General features: G+C 47.8%; 2 protein-coding genes across 2 annotated transcripts in view; one reads left to right on the top strand and one right to left on the bottom strand.

Moving 5' to 3' along the window:
• MGAT4B (alpha-1,3-mannosyl-glycoprotein 4-beta-N-acetylglucosaminyltransferase B) overlaps positions 1-13058 on the top strand; it is a 50848-nt gene extending 37790 nt beyond the window's left edge. Inside the window, exons 5-15 of the mRNA XM_030957645.1 lie at positions 1878-1924; positions 4033-4146; positions 4579-4654; positions 5017-5131; positions 5881-6011; positions 8825-8932; positions 9849-10042; positions 10428-10506; positions 10960-11047; positions 11909-12021; positions 12097-13058. Coding sequence (XP_030813505.1) covers positions 1878-1924; positions 4033-4146; positions 4579-4654; positions 5017-5131; positions 5881-6011; positions 8825-8932; positions 9849-10042; positions 10428-10506; positions 10960-11047; positions 11909-12021; positions 12097-12120 — 1089 coding nt within the window. The 3' untranslated portion in view covers positions 12121-13058. The remainder of the gene's footprint in view (positions 1-1877; positions 1925-4032; positions 4147-4578; positions 4655-5016; positions 5132-5880; positions 6012-8824; positions 8933-9848; positions 10043-10427; positions 10507-10959; positions 11048-11908; positions 12022-12096) is intronic.
• A 697-nt stretch (positions 13059-13755) lies between these two features.
• On the bottom strand, positions 13756-20906 carry LOC115908740 (leukotriene C4 synthase-like). The gene is made up of 5 exons (XM_030957559.1): positions 20849-20906; positions 16732-16831; positions 14913-14983; positions 14161-14242; positions 13756-13903 (listed from the first exon to the last, which is right to left on the bottom strand). The coding sequence occupies exons 1-5, from the start codon at positions 20904-20906 to the stop codon at positions 13756-13758; spliced, it is 459 nt and encodes a 152-aa protein (XP_030813419.1).
• Positions 20907-22608: the final 1702 nt, after the last annotated feature.

The following is a 22608-nucleotide window of genomic DNA, read 5'->3' as shown; positions in this document are numbered from 1 at the left end:
GATTATTTTATTGAGCCTGAAGTGCATTTGTCTTAATTTCCAGAAATCCGGTGAGAAAGATAAACCTCAGTAGCCTGTTACTGGGAGCGGAGCAAAGATGAATGCCCGGGTTTGCTGCCTGTTTGCCCATAATTTGACATTTTGAGTAGCATTTGGCCTGCAGGGCTCTGGCTGGTATTTTGTACAGGGAGAAGGTGTGCACAGATGGGTGCAGCCCAAGGGGCCCAGGACAGAGTTTGCTCCTGGCTGTCATTTGTCTCCCTTGGTGCCAGGACAAGTTTGATGACTGTTTTTGCAGTGGGTAAGTTGAAGCCTGAGAGGTTTTAAACAACTTGACCTAGACCAGCTCCTATTTTGTACTACAGTAATACTACTTTAGTTGACTTAAAAAATAAGGTGCCTGCTGTGATGGCAGCTCCTGATTTTCAGGATGTAGCTATGATGAGGAAAGTGAACAACAAATAAAGTTGTTGCAGATTCCTTTGGCGAAGTTTGGTCTTGGAGCTGCACAACATCCTTCTGTGGAAGTGTCTGCCACTTCTGTGCCTGCTCTGCCTCTTCCCAAAGTGTTTCTCCATGTACCTGCACTTCTAAGAGCTCCTTGGGCATGGGATAAAGAGTGAATAGTGGAGAAGGTGGAACCTGAAGCAAATGCTGAGCAATTTGGAGACAGCAGAAGTGCAGCAACTGAATGTCCTTTCTGAGATAGGAACTTCTCATTCCCAAGTGTCGCTGCTGACCACTGCAGGTGTCACCCACAGTAGCTGGGCTGCCTGGGGGAGCAGGGGCTTCCTCAGCTGCCTGAGGAGAGCCCTGGAGTGAGATGGTTGGCTTGGCTGTCACCAACCCACTGCTTCAGACACTTGGAGTGGAACTGCATGGTTCTTGCCAAGGCCAGGAGCATCTTTCCTGCTTTTGTTTTTCCCATTGCTGTTTTCTTGGCATGCTGAGGTAAGAAATCAGTCCAGCACTGGGACTCCGAGCCCTGTTTAGGAAAGGGACCTTTTCCTCTCGAGAAAACCGCCCCTTGTCTCCATGCCAGCACAGAAGTGCTGTGCTCAGCCTGTGACACACATCCCGGTGTCTCATTCTCACCTCGCCCGGCGCCGAGTGCAGCAGCAGCTGCTCCCGGCTTCTGCGGTGCTGCATCGGCAGATCCCCCCAGGACGTGCAGCCTCACGGTCCCTGTGGCTGCCCAAACCAGTGCCTCCACCAGGAAACAGGAACAGATTTTGCTCCTGGGTCCCTGCCCTTTGTTCTGGGGATTTGTTTCCCTATCACTGTGCAGATGGTTTCTGTCCAGTGCCTGTCCCTGTAGCTCCCCCGCAGACAGCAGCGAGCGGCACTGGCCACCTTTGTCTCCCAAATGTTGTGGGTTGCCACGTTGATTGTGGGAACAAACTGGGGCTTTAGGAAGAAAAGTGTCAAAATTAACCTGAAATGAAAAACTTAAAAATAGACCCCTCTTTTTCACCAAAGGGTACAGAGTATTCTCTGCCAAGAATATTCTCTTGGATGCAAGCCACTGTGTGTAGGGGAAAAATAAATAACCCAGAGGTTAAAACTCGTGCAAACACTTGGTGCTGGCAGGGGCAGAAGTGCCAGGAGAGCACATGGGAAAGATGTGCCGGATCTTGGGCCCTTTGGGATGGATTTTGGTGTGTGATGCCTTTGGTTAATACTGACCACAGAGGAGGGCTCCTGGGAGCCTGTCAGCATGTGAGATCAGTAAAGCTGGATAAAAGGAGACATGAAGGTGAATAAAGATGATACAGATGTGCTGACAGTACCCTGGGGTGTGTTGAAGAAGATTTCTGAGCCATGGGGGACACAGGCTGAGGCTGAAGAGCCTAACACTGCTTTTCTTTTGTTTTCAGACGGATCCACAGTACACAGCCGGAGTGGCAGAAAATATCAAAAACTTGTAAGCACTTCTGAGTGGCTTCAGTGTACAGCCTGTGCCTGCAGCAAGGCCAGGGAACGGCTTCATTAAGGAGAAACACACTTTTCAGCTTCTCTTTTGTATTTTGTTGTTGTTGCTTGGGGTTGTTTCCTCTTTTTAGACTGTGCTGTCTTTGCTAATGCTGCTTCCACTTTCTGCTTGTTCTAAAATGCATCCCGTATGTAGCTTCCAGGAGGCTGCTTTGTGCTCGAAGTATTTAACACACATGGTCATTTCGCTCTGTTTTGCTCCTTCTGCCCGGGGGCATTGTGAAGAGATGGATTGTTTAGATTTACAGCTATCCTGGTAGTTGTTTCAGTGTCTGCTGCAGCCCTGTACTTGCTCTCTGCAGTCTGGGCAGTGTACTAAGCACACACGAATGCTCCTGCCTTATTTTGCTTTAAAATCCGTGATCCATCTTTCTTCGCGCTCCAGCCTGTTTGTTTTCCCCTTGTTCCAGGCTCTAGTTACATTTGTCTCTGGTGCTGGCTGCTATTTATGTCCTGCAGCCTCAGTGGCTTTCGCAGCTTGGGCTGTGGCTGTTTGAGCAGAAGCTGGTGATGGATTATTAACAATTATTAACCATGAGCCGCTCCAGGCGCTAACAGCACCAGAGCTCGGAGGCAAAGGGAGAGAAAAGGTGGTGAAGAAGGGGCGGTGACTCCCGTCCAGCTCCTGCGGCTGCTCCTTGCCAAAGGATCGCAGTCGCCGCACGGAGGAGAAGAGAAAGGGCAGCGCATCCTGCCAGCGCCCCTTGTCCCCGAGCCAGTGATGGCAGCCGAGGGGCTGGGACCAGCCTTGTGCTCCCGGGCACTTGCAGAAGAGCTGAAACAGAGCCCTCCATCTTGCAGCGCAGGAGCTGGCAGGGCTCCCCTCCTGTGCCTGCGGGCAGCAGGACGCGCTCACCGCGGGATAATGGACTGATTGTCCGATGGGTCCTGATGAAATTACCGGGCGCTGCTGCAGAGAGCGCCTCTGCGTAGAAGTCCTGAAACTTTAATTGGCTTAATGATTTGATTTCTCATCATCCCCCTCTCCAGTGCCTCCTGCCCCTCCCTGAGTCACTGAAATTATTTTTCTTCCTAATAGAATTGAGGTGGTGTGGGGCCAGGGCAGGCTGGGCTTCTCTCGCAGGAGGGAGGAAGCTGCTGCTGCTTTACTGCAATGTTTTGTCAGCTCAGTGAGAAGCTGCTGTTTCACTGCTGCCTGGAGAAGGGAAGATTTGAAAATGTTAGCTGAAAGACCTGCCGGTCCCAAGGAAGGAATAAGGAAGGGAAAAAGAAGTGAGAAGTTTTTGGCATGTCACTGCTTTGTCTCCCTTTGCCCCATCTCCCGTCCTCCAGGCTCTGCACAAACAAAGGAAATCAGCCTTGCACTAAATGTCCTCGAAAAGGCAGTGTAAAAATAACTGATTTTCCTGCTTATCTCTCACAGTTAGAGCAGTCCCGGGGTATTGCTTGCAAGGCTGATGTAGGTGCCTGCTTCTTAGATGGGTGACATTATTTTCTGTTGGAGTTCGACTCTTTAAAGGTTTCTTAGCCACATTATAAGAAAAGTAGATGCTGATTTTATCAGCATAAGAGAGCTAGGTAGACTTCCTGCTGGCTCTCTGAACTACAGCACAGCAGTGTTTTAAGGAACTTAGCAGAAATGTATAGCACAACCTCGGCAAAATTAATTTTAATTACTGATGCATTTGGAAAATCTCTAAATGCCTGTTGTGCCGAGGCCTTTCTTTGCTGAACCAGTTTGCAGGTCATTTAATCCTGTAAAGAGCACATGGTGCTCAGGGCTGGTCTTTAAAGCTGACCTGTGTGTGTGTGCAGGAGGGAGGAGGATGCTGGTGGGGAGCATATGCACATGGGGCTATTAGAGACTGTGGGAGGTAGAAGATAACTTAAAGAGTCCATGTCAAGCCCTGCTGATGTCTTCTGATGAGGCCTGAAAGTGCACTAGACACCAGGGAAGTTATACCTTAGAGGCTGTGTTTTTTGTTTGGTTCTGTGGCTCAGTGTTTACCCAGTGATTTGGTCTAAGAAATGTTGTGTCAGACATGGAGGTATTTGTTTACTGCTGCTTTTCTCCCTCAGATTCCCGAAGGAAATACACTCAGGTCTCCTGGAGGTAATTTCCCCATCTCCACATTTCTATCCTGATTTCTCTCACCTGCGGGAATCCTTTGGGGACCCCAAGGAAAGAGTCAGGTAAGAATGAGTGACCTTACAAACAATCAAGCCCTGAATTAAGGAACTGTAGTGAGTTCTTCTCTGGCTCCAGCAGGGAAAGCTCTTCTGCAGGACCAGGCAAGGACTTTTAACTTGAATTATCCAAGATCTGGAAGGACACAATTTGGTGACAGGGGGATGAACTGACACCAGTTTTGCCAGGCTTGGCAAAAGCCTTGTGGTGTTTCCATCACAAAGTGAGGAGCTCATTTTAACCCAAATTATCTTCATTTTGGAAGTCCTTGAGATTTCCAGTAACTCTTAGCTGACCAGGGACCAAGGGGAGAGGCCATCCCCTCTGCCTTCCAGGGCTGTGCCACCTTCCCATCTCCAGCCCAGCCGGGGCAGGCTCCCTGGAGCAGCCACTATCCCAGCAGAGACTGATGCTCCCATTGTCTTTGTCTCTTGCAGGTGGAGGACAAAGCAGAACCTGGACTACTGCTTTTTAATGATGTATGCCCAGTCCAAAGGCATTTATTATGTGCAGGTGGGTTTGGTGCTGGTGCTGCGGGAAAGATGGATGTACCTCTGAGTTCACTGTACTGGTTTGTACCAGCTGAGAGAGAGCAAAAAGAGCATATCCAGTTCTGTGATGAAGCAGAACCACATAGGTTCAAAAGCTGGGTTTTTAAAATACTTTTAGACTTGGAAACCTCCCACTTAGAAAATGAAGAAGTCCTTGTTTCTGTTACCTGTTAGACTGAGTGAAAAAAAGTGCTTGGAGCACCTTCCAGAACAAACTGGGTCTGTGCCAAAGCTTTCCTCTGGTCTATGGTGTGATTGCTCTGCATAGAGAGAGGTTGCTGGGACTTGGATGGGACATTGGCACTGTGCCCTTTTGTCTTGCAGCTGGAGGATGACATTGTGGCCAAACCAAACTATCTCAGCACGATGAAGAACTTTGCCTTGCAGCAGCCCTCTGAAGAGTGGATGATCCTGGAGTTCTCTCAGCTGGGATTCATTGGTAATGTTCTCCCCCACTCACCCCAGTCCTATCAGGCACAAGGCACAAAAGCCTGCTTGCTCTTGCCAGCACTACATTCTTGGCCCAAGAAATTGTCCCCACAAGATGGTAAAATACTTGGACTCGATCCCCTCCTATTTTTGCAGTGACCCTTGTGTTTGCACAGGGGAGAAAGATCCTCACAGCTGGTACTGCTGATGCTCACTTTAAGTAAAAATAAACCTGGTGAGTGGCCCAGCCGACAGCCAAACAGCTTAGATAGGGCCAGTAGCTTTTAGGCTGGATGGGATCTGGATTTGCCTAAGAGTGTGCAAAAGGAAGTTTGCATCAGCCCAGAACTATTTTGGGAACAGCAGTACATGGTTGCAGTAGCAGCTTGATCTGTTATTTTGGATACTGGTTTGATTGGCTTAAAACTTGTAGTTCTCGGGGCAGGAAATGGTCTGTCCTGCAGCTGGCTGCATTTTTCATCCTTGTTTCTCTTTACTGAATGGGAGAGTTTTAGACCTTTTGATACTGTTATGACCTGTGAGACTCTAATGCTTTCTAATTCTGTGGCAAATATTAAATCCGGAACTGTATTAGCAGTGTCAGCAGTGCTGGTACATAAACAGGAGCCACGTGTTGTTTCCTTTACACAGACAGACACAGCTAACCCCCACAGCCCAGTTTCCCAATTTTTTCTTTCCTAGCTCTGATTCTAGACCATTTCATACCATAGCTCCTCTCTCTCTCTCTTTGTGCTCTAGGAAAAATGTTCAAGTCTCTGGATCTGAGCTTGATTGTGGAGTTCATCCTGATGTTCTATAAGGACAAACCCATTGATTGGCTGCTGGATCACATCCTCTGGGTGAAAGTCTGCAACCCTGAGAAAGATGCAGTGCGTAAACAGCCTCTGTTGAAGGGAAATGTTCTGTTGTGTGTGGGCAAATGTACCCTTGGCTGTGCCTCCAGAGGTTCTTTACTGTGAGCTCTGGTGCTAACTGACTTTGCACCGAGCCGTGCCATCCCTGTGGAGCATGCTGCAGGGTGTCCTTGTGGATTGTGAAAGTGGAGACCTGGGAGTTCAGGCTTTTGTAGCTGCAGCTGCCAGGAAAGGCATTATTTCTGCATCTAAGCACTAATAGGGTATTCCTCCTGCAGCCCTTGAGGACAGGAGTTGTTCCCCATTCTTCTGTGTTGTTTTGCATTCTGTGCTTCTCTCCCTGAAGCCATTTCCCACTTGCTGACTGCAACCCCAGAGTAACCCTTTGACTCTGGATCCCTGGGCTGTACCTGCCTGGAGCACACAGGGACACTGCCCAGAGAGCTCACCCCAGGCAGCCCAGAGCAAACCCTCCTTGCACAGTCTGCCAGAATGAAGGCAGATCACGCAAAGCTCTTGTCAGGGTTTCTAGGAGGGTGCAGAGAGGTGCAATGGGCTCTGCTTTTGTGCTGCCATTCCTTTTGCAGAGCCATAAGCCCCTGTGCCCTGTGGAGGTTGTGTTTGAACTCCAGCAGCAAGGGGCTAAAGCGAGTGGGAAGGGCAGAGGAGGAGTGTCTGTGGCAGCAGATGTAAGATGAGCTCAGCACCAGATACTCTCCTGTCTTCTCTCTGAACATACTGTATTTACAAATGCTTGCTTGCCCTCCTCCCCGGTGGAGAACAAGCAGCAGAGTTGCTGTGCAGAGCTCAGAGCCAGTGGCTTAGAACAGACTTCATGGTGGCAACCATGTTGTGGTGATAAATGCCAAAGCAAGTGGAATTTAGTATTGTATTTGTGTGCTGGGGGGATGGACCATCCTCAGAGCTCTGCAGAACTGGGGCAAGGATATGGTTTATTTGGCCTGATCCCTGGCACAGGACATGGCATTGGCTCCAGTACCCCTTGTGCAGCAGGACCAGTCTCAGATGATGTCCCCTGAATCCTCCTGGGAGTTCAGACCATGTGCTCAGCTGTGACAGAGCAGCCCCCAGGACTGTCTGGCAACCCCACAGTCTGCACAGCTGTGGGTAAAGCTGGATGGGTGGGATGCTGGGATGGAGCTGGGAATGATGCTGCTGTCTGTGCCCCCACCTTCAAAATCCTCAGCTTGAGCACTGATTAAATGCAGATCCTGCTGTGCTGGATCATCTTCTCCTTAACTCATCTGTGCTCATCTTTTCCTACCTGATGGAACCAAGGTTTTCTCAGGGGAAATCGCAAACCTCTTAAACATGTTGCCTTTTTAAAAATTAACCTACTTTCCATGTGGATTTCTGGCTCCTTTCCCCCACTGTTTGCATGATTAACTCTGCACAGCGCCCTTTCAAACATGACTTTCTCTTGTAAATCCCACTGTGCAAAATCAAATTGGTAGCGGGGAGGATTTGTCTTTTTGATTGAAAGTTTGTTTGACCTGAGCTTTTGCTAAGTGCTTTGCCTGCTCTGGGTATATTCTGCTCTTTCTTTTTTAACTAATTTTAGATTTACCTGGGGTAGACCTGTGTGAAAGGATGACCTTCTTACCACCAACTGAGCTGTTCCCCCTCCTGGCTTGTCCGTGACAAGGCTGCTTTCAGGAAACGTTTCTTTAGCAGTGCACGAAAAGGGGAGAAAGATAAATCAGGAGATGCTGTAGCTGCCTCCATTCCCCTTCCTCCTCCTCTCCCCATCCAGAGTGAGATAGCCATGATGGAGTTGCATCCACAGTTGCTGGCAGTGAGTAGGTCTGTCCCATTAGCATGGCTAGTTTTAATTTTCTAATGTAACGTGAGCTGGATTAGGGGATTATCTCTTTTGCAGCTCACAGGGGTCATGCCTGGAATTTCTCAGCTCCTGGCCCATGGTGGGGGCCTGCTGTGGCACCCTGTCTGTTCCAGGCAGCCACCACCGGTGGGAGGCTGCAAGAACAGATGGCATTAGGGATGTGCATGCATTTCTTTTCGTGGAAAAATCCAAAGTTGGATAACAAATACCCTCTCCATACAGCTTTTAACCTGTATTTTTGTCCTGCTCCCCCAAACTGAGAGAAATAAGCTATTTTAAAATGTGAGTTCTCATCTCCCCACGCTCTCAGTGATTTTCCCTTTTGTCCTCTATTCCCTCTCCATCGTCTCTCTCCCTCCACTCCATGGTAAATCGCTGCCAGGATCACAGTTGCATCTCCAAGTTTATTTATGTGGTGGATAGGCGTGAAACAGCCCAGCAGCTCTGACGGTGGCACGTGCTGTACATCTGCTCACAACTCCTGCCAGCAAACTGGGAACTGCCCATCCAGAGAGAGCCCACACTTGGTACCTGTTCATCTGGCTCTGAGTCATCCCAGGATTGTTGTGCCTTCAGACATCAGGGATCTCAAGCTCTGAGTTGTAGGAAAAAGGCTTTCCCAATAAGCCAAGGGGCAAAAGAAACTCAGTTCTCTGGCTGTTCCTCCCTGACAGCACAGAGGGGATTTGCTGAGCCTTCTTAGCTGTGCTTGGCAAGGAGAAATTTGGCATTTAAACCTGGACCCTGCCCAGCAGAGCCGGGGGGTTGAGGGGCTGAGAGTCACAGTCTGGTTTCTCCAAAGTGTGCTTAAAAGCCCTCTTGCCAGATTAGAGCCTAAATACAATAGAAGGGCATAGAGATGGAGGACTTGTCTGTCACTCTTGTGTCCTTGTCCATCGCTCTGTGGGCCACAGTGGCCTGCAGAGGTTGGAGCCTGGGGCCCTGTGGGGCTGTCTCATTTCAGAAACACTGTGACAGGCAGAAGGCAAACCTGAGGATCCGCTTCAAGCCCTCGCTCTTCCAGCACGTGGGAACCCACTCCTCCTTGGCTGGGAAGATACAGAAGCTGAAGGTGGGTACCAACTCTCTGTCCAGGCTACAGATGGCCTGGTCTGCAGGCACCTGGGAACTGGCTGCTTTTGGGTGGGGACATCAGTGACAGCAGCTGGTGGCAGCTGGATTTCTGTGAAGTGGTTGTGTTTTATTCTGAATTACAGTGAGCTCAGGCAGCTCCTGCTCCTCAGAATGGCAGTGACATGCACCAAGAGTCACTGCGAGATTATAAGCCTTGGTACCAGTCCTGGCCACCCATCCTGAGTGCCAGGCCATGGTCCAGGCAAGTGACTTTGAAGAATCTACTGAGAAACCTTGGAGCGATAACTCTTGGGTTGGTCTGACTTCCTTCCCACTCCACTTCATGTTCCTGGGATTTGATGATAGGCAAATTAAAAGTCACTGTATTAGAGCTGGAATTGTTGAGGTGTGTTTAAACATGAACAAAATGCAGCTTCCCACAACTGCAAGTGCAGAATCCATGGACAGACATCCCTGGGCTGTGCTGTCTGTGTGATCCCTGGGGAAATGGATGGAATAATCCAGTTTGTATCACAGGGCAGTGCTGTCAGGCCATGTAATCCAGTCATTTTATGCTATTGTCAGCCTCCCAGCTGCTTTCTCCTCAAGTGTAAAGACTGTTTCCAGAGCTCCTGGGGCATGGACAGGTGTTCAGGGACATTTGGACATGAAAGGCTCCTCGGTGTGCTGGATCAGAGCACAGAGCAGGGGTGTTTCTTTGAGCTGCCTCTCCTGAAGCAATGTGCTGGGATCCAGTCACACATTCCCTTGCCTGGTGCCTTGCCAAAATTACTTCCATCTCTCATCCTTTCACAAAATTTTAATTTGCAGTGCCTTGTAGCTGGGGCCCTGGTTCCTCACGGGCCAGAGCAGCTCATGGCCCTTCTGTGCCCTTTTACTTTGTGCCCTCCAAGGACAAGGACTTTGGAAAACATGCACTGCGGAAAGAGCACGTCAACCCTCCTGCTGAGGTGAGCACCAGCCTGAAAACCTACCAGCACTTCACCCTGGAGAAGGCTTACCTGCGGGAGGACTTCTTCTGGGCCTTCACTCCCACTGCCGGGGACTTCATCCGATTCAGATTCTTCAAACCACTCCGAATTGAAAGGCCAGTGCTCGAGGGGTCACCGGGGTGTGGGGGCAGCTCAGAGCATATGGAGACACTTGACTTTGGCTCTTCTGGCAATTTAAATCAAATTTCTTGCCTGTCTCCTGCTTGGCTGCACAGGAGGAGGGAACAGTGCTCTTCTGGGGGAAGGATAATTTGACCCTTTATCAGTGGGGCCACCTTTGCCAGAGCCCTTTGCTTTCCTGCACTTGTGAGCAGTCCACGGTTTAGCTGATCTGGCACAGAAAGTCTCCTGCCAAATCGTGCTGTGGGCTCTTTGGGAAGGTGCCTGTTAGGTTGAGCTGTTTGATGATTCAGGTGGGGTGAAGCCATCATGTGCCCCCTCGCTCAGTGTGCCTTTCTGTGGGTTTGGTCTCTGTCACAGGTTCTTCTTCCGCAGCGGGAACATCGAGCACCCAGAAGACAAACTCTTCAACACGACCGTGGAGGTTCTGCCGTTTGACGTAAGTGTTTGATTGAGATTTGAGGTGAGGGTGGAGTGGGAAGGAAAAGAGGTTTGAGAGGAGGGAACTGCTTAAAGCCATCAGGAAAATCTTTATGAGATTCGAGTGCCTCTTACAGGTGCTGGCAGGGAGCCAGAGGCTCATGCCTGGTGTGATGCCACCTCGGGAGCAGGGTGCTTTGCTGAGCACGGCTATGTGAGCCATCCCTGCCTGGGGATGCTCCAGTGGGTGGGATGGTTGCAGAGGGGGGAATGAAGCCAGAATGGTGCAGTGGAAACAGCAGTGTGAGGACAGCAACTATCCTCTTGTTTTGGGCATATGGCTCAGGGTGCCAGGTATGGGACAAGATGCCAGGGTTTGCTGGCAAGGACAGCTCTGGGGTTGCTGCTTTTCCTTGGGTCTTTTGGGTAACTCTTGCCTCTGGTCTTGCAAAAAATTCCTCTCCTTCTGCAGAGTCTACAGTCAGATAAAGAAGCCTTGCAGGAGGGAAGAGGCACAGTTGTCAAATACCGCAGGACAGCGGATGGCTACGTCCAGATAGGTACAGGGGGAGTGGGGTGGGCAAGTGCCTGCTGGCTTTGATAACATAGCCCATGTCCTCACCTGCATGTCAGTCAAGAACCTTAGAGCTGTTTGCTTGGCAAAGAGCAGTTTCTGCTTGCCAGGAGCCAGGATTTATCACTGTCTCCTCTCCTCCACTGCCCTCAGTCTCAGACCAGGTTGTCCCCCTCAGATCATTTTCAGTCCTGCATTTCTGCCAGTCCTGCTCAGAGCTGGGACCAAATGATGCTGATTATTTCTTTGCTTACCCTGGGGTTAAAAACCTCCACCACAGGCAGTTTTGCCATCTCTGTACTCACACCACTTGCAGGTCAGACTTCGTCTCTTGCCACCTGAGCTTTTTTAGTGCTTGCCATGCCCTTGGACAAGAACAAGCAATTGCAGCCTCCAGAGAGCTGCCAGTGTGTGATAGCCCTGGTGTCCCTGCTAAGATTTCATTTTTTTTTAAGTAGACAAATGAAAGAAAGATTTCCTGCCACATGCAGTGTTTTGCCATTTTCTCATTCCTCTGCATGCTGGCTGGTTTCTCCCAGTTGCATTTTCAAAAAAAGAATAATCAAAACCAAAAAGCATGTCAGGCCACTCTGTCCCCTTTCACACAGCAGTGATATGTCACCAGATACTCCCAATGCATGTTGTTTTGTTTACCTGATTTGTGCTCTCCAAAGTGTGGCATTTTGCACTGTATTGCCATCCACACTGCTGGGTTTTAGCCCATTTTGTGTTGGGGAGCTGCAGGCAGGGGCTGCTGGGGCTGTTGGTGGTGCCCTGGGGGAGAGGAGAAGTGGAGGGGCAATGCCACAGGACCATCCTTGTGTCAGCCACGTGCTCTCCCCACCAGGCTCGTTCTCCAAGGGCGTCGCAGAGGGTGAGGTGGACCCATCTTTTGGGCCACTGGAGGCCATCAGGCTGTCCATCCAGACCGACTCCCCGGTGTGGATCATCCTGAGCGAGGTAAGCCAAGCTCCCTCAGCACCTCCCCACCCCTGCCCTGCCCATCGCTCTGATCCCATCCCGCTCTCGTTTCAGATTTTTATCAAAAAAGCAGAGTGAAACAGGCGTGAGGCAGAACGGACACCCTCGTGGATCCCTGGTCCTGCTCCCTCCCTCCCGCTCCCTCCTCCCCGCGGCGCCTCGCCCAGACCAGGACAGCGCAGGGCCGGCTGCCGGGGGCGGCAGAGCTGCTGCTGTGCATCCCCAGCGGGGCCAGGACGGGCATTGACTCCTCCTGAAGAGGAGCAGAAAGCAGAACCCAACCCCCTGTGCAGAGGGGGGGCTTTGCTCCGCTCCCTCGGCCCCTCGGGGTGCGGCTGCTGCTCGGACACATGGACACGGGACAGTTTGGGGTCAGGATGAGCTTTAGCCAGCGTGGGGACAAAAAGCACCTTCAGCCCCAGACAAAGCTCAAATCTTTGGCTGTGTTTGGGGACAGAGCAGGTCACACTGAGTCCTGCCAGCTGACCCCACTGGCACGCTGGGATGAGGCGGCAGGGCCAGAGGTCTGCCTTGCCCTCTCCCAGGCAGCAGTCCTGGCCACAGCTGAGGATTAAGTGAGGGCAAAGACTGACCCTCCTTCAGCAGAGGAGGAACGAATCCAAAGGGGTTGGAGCTATGATTATGGCAGGGAAAACAAAAAAAATAAAATATGCCACACTGTGCCTGCCAGCATTGAACACAGCCCCTTAACTCACAGTGAAGTCTCCAGTGTCTTCATGCCTTGAGATTGAGTGCAGAAACTGTCTTTTAAATAACTAATTCAGTTATTGATTGATGTGGGTTTTTTGGGGACGGAAAAAAAAAAGCAGAGGTAGCCCAGTTCAAAAATAGTAGGGATTAGTGTAAATCCCAATGTCCTTTCAGCTATACACTGGAATGCATTATACTACTTTAATGTTCTGTATTTTTTATTATTGGATACATTTGATTTTTCAAGTACATCTCTCTATATAAATATATAAACAATGTGCACTGTAATAAAAGCTAAATTTAAACCTTTGGTGCAGTAGTGAGAGTCACTTGCAGCGGGGCTGCTTTAGGCACCTGTGAACCCCAAGTTCACAGTGGAGGGTGGAATCTAGGGAGGGCAAAGTCCTTTTGCAGAGTTGGTGATAAGTGAAGCTGGGTTAAAGTAAAGGTCATTTAATCAATGCCAAACAAACTTTAGTACTTGGGCTAGGGTCAGGCTTTTCTCCCAATATTTGGATGTGGTTTTAGGCAAGCTTACCCATCATTTTCAGTTAATCACAGCAGCCTTTCCCATGAAACCCAGTCCCCAGCTCAGATGTACTCACACCAGTCTTTGAGTGCCTTTGACAATCACAGGTGATTTCTAGTGAGCAAAAGAATTTATTTTTTATATCCATGGTATGATTCTTCAACATAGATCATTACAGCAGTAAGGAGGAGAGACAACAGCATGTGGGTCAATCTGTGCTCCATGAGGCAGAGCCAGAGGCATTTTAGAGCAGACAGTGCTACAAAGCCCAGCAGTAAAGCTACTCAGCAGGGGCAGGGGCTGGAAAGCATTTGCTTTCTAGAAGGGAAATTATCTCTGAAGAGCAGAGGAGTGCCAGCATCCATCTCCCTTCTGCAGGGAATGCAGAGCCAGGGAAATATTCTCTCTCTGATGGTGCCACATGACTGGCTCCTCTGTGCCGGGGGCAAACAGTGGGGTTTGCCTGGCCCCTCTCACCAGGCACCATGGAGCTGGAGAGGCCACACCAGTGCTGCCATCCATGTGGAGGAGCTGGGCCTCAGGAAGTGTGCCAGGAGCCCAGCCAGTGCCAGCCCCAGCAGCACCCAGAGCAGCCAGGCACTGGCATACAGTGGTCCCAACCTGGGTGGGAGAAAACCCCATCAGGCACTGCCAGCCCAGCCGGGGCACAGGGCACTGCGGCAGGGCTGTGTGTCCCCATCCCCCTTTGGGACAGTCAGGGAAGGGTGACACAGCCACGAGCACATGGGGGCAGGAGGGGAGGAGGAGGAGGTGGTGACAATCTGCCTGCAGTCCCACCCACAGGGAGGAAGCCTGTTCCAGGGCCAGCTCCTGCTCCCTGGGCTGGTTTGGGGTCCATGGTCCTGTCAGGTCCTTACCGTCCCCGTGCAGCCCCGGCGTAGCCCTGGAAGTACCTGAGGCGGGTGTAGAGGTAGAGCAGCCCACACACTGCAGTCACACCTGGGGGGACAGGGGAGCTGAGCTCTGCTGGGGTCAGGATCCCTGACACTGCATTCCAACACAGCCCCCCCAGCAGATGGGGCATGACCAGAAAACCAAACACAGAGTGATTTGGCTTTAAACCACTGTGGGAGTTTAAATGAGTTTTCTTCCTTCCCTTTTTGTGAGGGATGAACTTCTCTGCACCACAGGGTTGCCTTGGGACTTGGGTTGGCAATGCTCCCTTATGTGGTTTCTCATCACAACTAAATGGTTGCAGCAACCAAATCCCCTGAGTTCACTTGGTTGGGATAGACAGTGGATGAGTAAATGTTTGAGTTATGGTTTCTTGTTCTGACATAGCTCTGCCTCAGCTGCTGCCACCCTGGCGGCCTGGGACAGCCTGACCTTGTGCAGGAGAAGCAGCATGAGGGGACAGCCAGGCTCCAGCAAAGGAGCAAGGGCTGCCAGTGCTTCCTCCTCCAGGCAGGAGTGGGCTCAGCTGCTCCCAGCTGGAGCTGAGGCACTTCTCGGTCAATCCAGCTAAAGGGGAAATTTGCTTTCCATGAACAAGAGGCTCACAGGCACAGAGAGAATGCCTGAGTCACAATGGGATTTAAATGGGGGCTGAGGTTTTTTGGTTTGTTCACATGGTTTGGGTTGGAGTTCCCCCGCCCCACATCCCTCTTACCTTGATGGAAGAAGATTCCAGCAACCCAGAGGAGGGAAATGAAGATTGGGAAGTACTCTGAGCAGTTTGCCCTGGTAAGAACCAGAGATGAGAGTTAAAACCGCCTCCTTGAACATCAGAGCCTGGCTAACCAAGGCTGGAGAAGGGAATAGGAAACTCACGTTGGAGCAAACTAAAAGGGCTGATGAGAACCATCACTGTGCTGTGGGAAAGGAGCCTTTTCTGTGATCAAGCACACCCAATATCTGTATTGTAGAGGAAAAAAAGCAGCCAAACAACACACAGCATTCACCTCTCCTGCATTCACATGGCCCTGGAATGACAAGCTGTGGCTGAGATGGAGATTTGTCTCTGCTGGACCCTCGACAGGCTCCATCCCACCCACAGCACCACCCCAGAGAGCTGCTGGAGGAGAGCCTTCCAGTACTTAAGGAGCTTTCTCTTCCCCTTGGGTGAACACAGCCCAGATTTGGGAGTCACAAAAGTCACACACCAAGGAGCCTTCTCTTAGATAAAATACAGCAGGAGGTGATCAGATTTACAGCCAGGTTTTCCTCCCTTTTCCCTTAGTGACAAAAATACAGATTTTCTGCAAGAGTAGGAGCTGTGCTATTAAAGACATTGGTTTTGCTTCTCCCACATTTTTACCATTTGCTAGGCAATTTAATCTTAATGTTGGCCAAAAATATACAAACCTTTGGAGAATGGAGCCAGACTGGGAGCTGGAAAAAGTCAGAAGAACCTTATTCTGTAAATGCAGTTTGAGCCTCAGTGAGGGGAGGCTGCCAGGTTTCAAGTGAGTAATGCATCAATACCACTTTTTCCCCATATATTTTTCTTTCAATATATCAAATTATCCATTTGTATACTCTTCCACAGGGAAAAGAGAAGACAAACCCACAAAGAAGCAACATCTTCTCAAATCCAAGCTCCCAGAGGTCACCTTCCCTGCCACAGCCCATGGATGACTTGGTTAACACACATTTAATAGTTAAGTATTTAATTAAAAGCCACACCAGCAGCTCTCCAGAGCTGATGTCTCCAGGCAGGCTGGCCTTCCATGGTCCCACAGAAGGACTGGAGCTGGTGTTTTTGTCACTCCACAAACGTTTCCTGTGTGCTGGCAAGGGAATGCAGCTGCTTTGTTCAGGATTTAGTGCCGAGCTGGAATTACCCTTCACACCAGCTCCAGCCAATTCCTTTCAATTGCTCACAAAACAGAATGACTGAGATGAAAGATGGAATCTAGTGCTTGGTGGAAGCTGAAGGGATCTGTGAATGTTTCCAGTTTAGCTCCAGCATTGCTCTCTCCATAGGAACAGAGCAAAAAGAAACAGCCCTCAGCAGGGGCCCACGAGTGCTGATTCTCATAGTACAATGGCTTCTGAAAGGGAAAAAATTAAAATGCCCTTGTAGCTGGTTCTGCCAGCAAGGCCCTTTGCTTCAATTCAACAGCAAAACATTACAAGAAAATATCAGGTTATTAATAAAGCTTTGGCTGCTCTCATCATTTGGAGTCAATGGTAAGATTAAATTTAATGATTCTAATTGTGAATGCTCTGCACCTCCTCCATACGGCCACTAATTTGTAATTTGGCTGCCTCACAATGCCAGAAGGAGAATTATCATGGATGGACAGAAACACCCCAGCCAAAGTTCTCCAAATCAAAACGCAGACCTTTGCAGACAAAGCATTGAAAAAAAATAATAACAGTAGCAGTAACTGGAAAGGTGATTGAGGGAGACCAATCTCTCCCAACAGTGACAGCTGACTCAAGTCTTATTTAGACAAAGTTACCACAAAAAGTCAAAATCTTACTGAGCTCTGAAGGTCCGCTCAAATTCAGGGTGACCTGTGGTTTCGGGAGGAGAAACCTTGTACTTCCGACGGGCGTAGATCACCTGCATTGCAAAATAGGCTGAAAACAGAACAGGAATAGTAACAGACCAGCAATGTTTATTTAGCCAAGTGTTATCTGGCTTGGAATCAAGCAAGTGGTTAGAATGAAAGAGCTGATATGATCTAGGTCTGTAGTCCTGGGCTGTCACACATGACCTGTAATAAATGTGCTATTTATTTCACTCTCATGCTTTAAATTCAGGTTTGGTTATCCCAGCTGAGTGCCAGTGCTGGATGACACTTTGCATCATCTCACACCTAGCAGAGACCTCAGTGCTGCTCCCTGGCAGATCAAGCACACAATAAAACCTTACCAAGTCTACACTGAGTCATAGAATTACCTCTTAATCTTGCACTTTGTGTTTTGAGTACTTGTGCATCCTCAGCCAGTCTGATGGGAATGATGTGCAACATTTTCTGCTATTCCCAGTGGGTGCAAAGTATGGCCCATGTCACAGAGCAGCATCCAAACTGTCAAGCACTGGGACAGTCAATTAGAGATGCTCTTAATTATGGCAATAAAAGGAAATGGGGAAGAGGGTGATTATTTCTTGCTCTTCACTCCTGCAGGACAGCCCCAAAGCTGTCAAGGAGCAGAGGTGCTGCCCATGCCAGCTATCAGCCTGTGCCACATTTGAGCCAAGGCACTGACTCAGTGTCTGCTACATCAGTCCTTTGTACATTTGTAAAGGACATGGAAAGTCACTTCAAAAATGAAAACTTGCTAACATGAAAATTTGTAATGTTTCACTATTTACTGAAAGCTCCTACTCCCACAGGCAATTGCCGATGCTCTGTTTTATTTAGGTGCACTACTACACTGCTGCCTTTATTGAAAACTCCTATTTTCATACAGGAGAAAACTAAATTATAAAAACAATTACTTTGGTGGCTGTGATGGTGTCACTGAGACACTTGAGTGAGCAAAGTTCTCACATAGCAACATTTCCAGAGCATCCCAGAGAGACAAGGAGCCAGGGTGCAAGGCCTGCCTTGGGGACTGTCCTATTGTAACAAAGATAAAAGCAGAACAGCAGGATAGAGAAGGGGAAGTAGGGACAGATGTTCCAAGATTAAAGACAAGACATGTGCCTGCAGAAAAGCATTAGAACATATGTAGAAGGGAATTAGAAATGTAAATAATCCGATGCTATGTGACTTGTGTATCACAAGGTTTTACTAACAAAAATACAGTCATTCCTTTCAGAACACATACAAGAACAATTAAGCATGTTCTAGTACCTTCCACAGAGATCCAGTCCTAAACAAGAGGTGCTGACAGAGCAAAGTGGGGGGGAACAAGGATGTTTCCCCCCTCTTTGATTCATTTGTAGCAGGTTGATCATGGGTGAGGGTGTCACCCTTCTGCAGAGGTCCAGCAGGACAGGATACAGTGTTCCCTCTGTGAATCTAGAGAAGTGTAACACACAACAGGAATTCAACAGCTGCTGGAGAGCTCTGGGAATAGGATGAAACCACGACCCATCCTGTTACCTCCCCTCCTCCCTGATGCTCTCAGGGTTTCATCCCAGTCTCCTCTCCAGAAATGGACTGAGCTGAAGTTACAGCATCATGAACACATCTGGCTCGTGGCTATAGCCCAACTGCACTGGGCAATGCTCTTCATCCTGCTTTGTGCCATCTGCACCTTTCCCAAGGTAGCATTCTTGTGACTGATGGGTTGGGTAAGAGTCATTTCACACCAAACCTCTCCATCAGCTCTGCACTTAGCATCTTGCTTCTACACAGGGCCCAATATTCAGACAAGTCCTACACAGATCCTTGACCCTTAGGGATGGGTGACATACAAAACAACCACACAAGAGGAGCAGGAGCCTTTTGGAGAACAGCTGGCTGTTCCCCAAACCTGGTGTAAAGGTGAAGAACCAGTCCACAAAAGCACTTCCCAGAATGAGGTGTTGAAAAAACCCACACTGCATGAGCCTTCTCAGCACAGACTCTTTAGAGAAAAAGAGATCAATCTACTCTGCAGAACCTTTCAAAGCATTGTTTTTTGTGATACATGTGTCGAGGTTAATCACCTGTGTGGATTCCCACGTGGCTTAGGGGTTCAGCTCTCCCTGAACTTTGCTCTTCAGTGGAAATATTCTTCATTCTCTATTTGATTATGTCCACAAACTTGTCAAATCATATCACAGTTGCTATCTGCCACATTTGAGTGAACCTGGCAAACAAGCCCTCTGGGGCCTGACAGTGACATTGCGTAAGTTTTCTTTCCTTTGAAGCTGTAAAATAAGGGAGTGGGGGAAAAAACTGGAGTAGAATAATTTTACTCTGTGGTACCACCACAAGGCTGGGGCACACATCTACAGAGTGCTAAACTCAGGGTTTCACTAAGCTGAGAATGACTAAATTAAAAAGGGGAAAGTTACTTGAAAGAACGTGGAAACTGCAGGTTCCCAGAAAATTCAAAGGGAAACCTAAAAATCAACCAACCCTGTACTAAGGTCAGTCATTAAATTACATCTCCTGCACCAGGATGTGATGAAGGAATGTCTGTAGGGATAGCCCATGTCTGTGCTTCAGTGCTCCCCTGCTCAGAGTGAATCCCAAACCTCTAACTCACCTACAGAATGTCCTTTCAAAACATGCAGAGAAAGCCACTGCACAGCTCTGAACCCCAGTGACAGGGGCACACAGATTTCACAGGACTAGGTGGAAAGGAAATACACAGTATTTTGCAATTTGCTCCTTGGCTTCCCACACAGAGATCATAAAACCAGGATACTTCATGTGATTGAACAAATAGGAGGGTGCCAGTGCCAGCTATTTATCTGCTGTCTTCACACCTGGCTTGTATGCCATCAAAGTAAAATGCTTAATGCTGCAACCTTTAAAAAGTACTTGAAATTCTCATTAAACAAAAATATTTGACACAAAACTGCTATCTAGGGATTTGCTACTGAGGATTTCCTAAAGGAAAAGGGCTCAGCAGCATTTCTGTAACTCAATTTCAAGTTTTCTTCATGTCTTGTCTTTGCACACTAAACACTCACTCCACCCCCACTTAGATTAATAACAGAAAAATTCATAGTACAAAAGTTTCTTCCATTTGTAGTTGTACGTCTCTGTAAATTGAGTGGAAATTACTGAAAATTCCAAGTCTTGAGCTCTATTTTTAAAGTGGAATATTTTGTTTTAAATAATGCTTATATTAAGACATTTATCACCCAACAGCTAAAAGCACGTGATGGTGCTCAGGAATTCACATCCATTTGTAAGCAGAGGTGTGATAGCTGTATGGTGAATTAATACAGTAATAATAAACCTCACAAACCTTTCCTTATAGAATGGTGAAGATTTTCATAAAATGAGGGCTCTGTCCCCATCCCAGGCAAAGCAGTGACTGTCCTGAAGCTCAAGGGGGAGAAACTTTGCCCAAACGACCCACAAATAAACAGAGCTTGGGGGTCAAAAATGCTGCTCCTTCTAAATGGTCTAAATACAATGCATCTATTAAAATTAGAAGTCACTGAGTTCCTTTGAAGAGCTCTGTGTCTATTTCTGACCAGAACTTGCATTAGTTTCCAAATTACTGTGCTCTCAGTGCATCTTGTCGTCTGCTCTGTGCCATAGGAACATGGATATTGGTCACAGAGAAACATGCATGTGCACGAGGCTCTTTCCCACATCCACACCAGGTCTGTCTGTACACTGACCTCCTCACCAGCACATTTACTCACCTGCTTTATTTTGGCTACCTCCAGCCACTGCAAGTTACAAATTACCTTCTAAAATTCAGTCACAAACTAGTTTACTTTAATAACATCACGTTGAAATTGCTTTAAGTCTAAAAGTTTACTTGCTGGCTTTAAGGATCATTTTAGTCCCTGTTAAAAAATGACCACCCTCAAGCATGACATTTCTGCCATTAACAGCCAAAATTTGTATCATTTTACCATGTTGAAAAACAGTGACTTTCCCTCCACAGATGCTCCAAGAAAAACACAGGAACCCCATCCCACAAAGTTCAACATAATTAGCTGAATACTGGCATTGTACAAAGGACATTTACCTTGCTCCAGGACCCCCAGAACTGTGACTGCGGCCAGCAGGTCTATTTGATCTCTCATGCTGCTGACTGTGGAGCAAACCCCAGCCTGATGTGCTGGGTACAGCTGTCCCAACACTCTCCCCCACCACCTCCCACTTCCACAGAGCTGCCTCTGAGCACAGGTGTTTCCTCCACCACACCTTAATTCACCTTAACTCTCTCCACACCACGTGGTTTTCCAAAGCAGCCACCCACCAGAAAAATGTCTATTCCATTCAGCCAAGTGCCTTTTGCTGAACAATAGAGCAGGGAAGAATTTTACATGAGCAAACTGTGAAATTCTTCTAATTACATTTACAGACTTTATGCCATTATTGAATTATATGTTGCCGGCAATGGAAAGATGATGGAATTCTTTCCAGCCCTTTTGTTGCTAGTTCTAATGAGCTCTGAAGCATCTCAATTATGTGCAAGGTTGTAAAAATTATTAACAAGCATTTACAAATTAATGACTTGACCTTCTGCTCTTATTTCAAGTAGTGGAGTTGACCACATGAAAGATTTGATACACTCCAGCTGGAATAACTTAATTCTGTTACCAGATTCTGTGATTTAACAGAACATTCAGATACTTTATCCTACTAATTACTACTCTTCAGTTTACCAAAGAGGAGTACAGTTCTTTTCTAGCACTCACTCACCATTAGTAGTTTTCTGAAGTTTTTAAGCAACACAAACCTTTCCCTGGCTAACATTCAAAGTCCTCAGTTCTGAAGGTAGCAGAGGATGTAAAAACATAGACCCTGAGAAATGTTACACTGACATCAGAGTCATAATTGTAAAATGGAAAATTTGAAAACCAGCAATGTTTCAGCCCTGAATAATTCCTCTCCCCACTCCACAAATGTAAAATTGGCATCAGTTCAAAAAGCTACCTTATGTTCTTGAGCAACTTGATATGGATGACTACTCTGACTTTAAAATTTTTTAAATCAAAGAGAAGGAAGGTTTTCCCTTAATGTTGGTGGTTGAGCCATTGCATTTCTCTCTGTTGAGTCACACACACAAACCCTCACTACAGAATTTGTGCATGTACCAGACCTGCAGTTTCTCCAAAGAGCAACACAGCAAGATTTTTTTCTAGTTTGGCTCTTCATTGCTTCAAAACCCCATTGTGACAGCTCATCAAGTTGAAAATTCAGTTAATCAATCAAATATCCAATGTTACACTTTTTATATAAAACCACACATGTAGAATAGCAAAACCACTCCCTCTCTCTAAAAAACACTCATATGATGTGACTTCAGACCCTCCAAGGTACAGCAGACTCAGACTAAATAGAACTAAAACCTAAAAATTAACCTTAACTGAACCTATTGGTAACCAAAGATTTCATCTGTGGTGTCCAATGTGAAAGTCAAAGGGGAAATGCCACCATGGTTCCCTTACAACATATTTCAACAAACAATGCAGGCTTAAGAAAACTTTCATTACAGATTTCCATTACTCTCAGGAAAAACACTGGCATCAAGAAAATAAAAATCAGTTTCTGAGCAAAGGTTTGTGACAAGCTGCCACTGACTCCTTAAAATCTTTTGAAAACCACAGATGTCATTTCAGTAGGGGATGGCTTGGGAAATTTCTGTTTCACTGAACAATAACCAAAATGTAGCATTTTTAATGAGACAATAAAGCAAAAATTAATGTAACCTCCTGGTTCCCCATGGGCTGAAAGCAGCTGATTCTGGTACTGCTGCTGATTGTTACATTTGGTTCTTTA

Source organism: Camarhynchus parvulus, chromosome 13, assembly GCF_901933205.1.
Source record: "Camarhynchus parvulus chromosome 13, STF_HiC, whole genome shotgun sequence".
NCBI lineage: Eukaryota > Metazoa > Chordata > Aves > Passeriformes > Thraupidae > Camarhynchus > Camarhynchus parvulus.
Note: the sequence above shows the minus strand (reverse complement) of the source record. Positions and strands in the feature narration are given on the sequence as shown.

Excerpts from the sequence above, each read along its gene's own strand:
- LOC115908740 (XM_030957559.1), bottom strand. The coding sequence starts at position 20,906 with ATGAGAGATCAAATAGACCTGCTGGCCGCAGTCACAGTTCTGGGGGTC. Across the intron at positions 16,832-20,848 it reads TCTGGGGGTCCTGGAGCAAG|CCTATTTTGCAATGCAGGTG; the intron begins GTAAATGTCCTT and ends TTCTGTTTTCAG. Across the intron at positions 13,904-14,160 it reads GCCGGGGCTGCACGGGGACG|GTTGGGACCACTGTATGCCA; the intron begins GTAAGGACCTGA and ends TCTCCCACCCAG.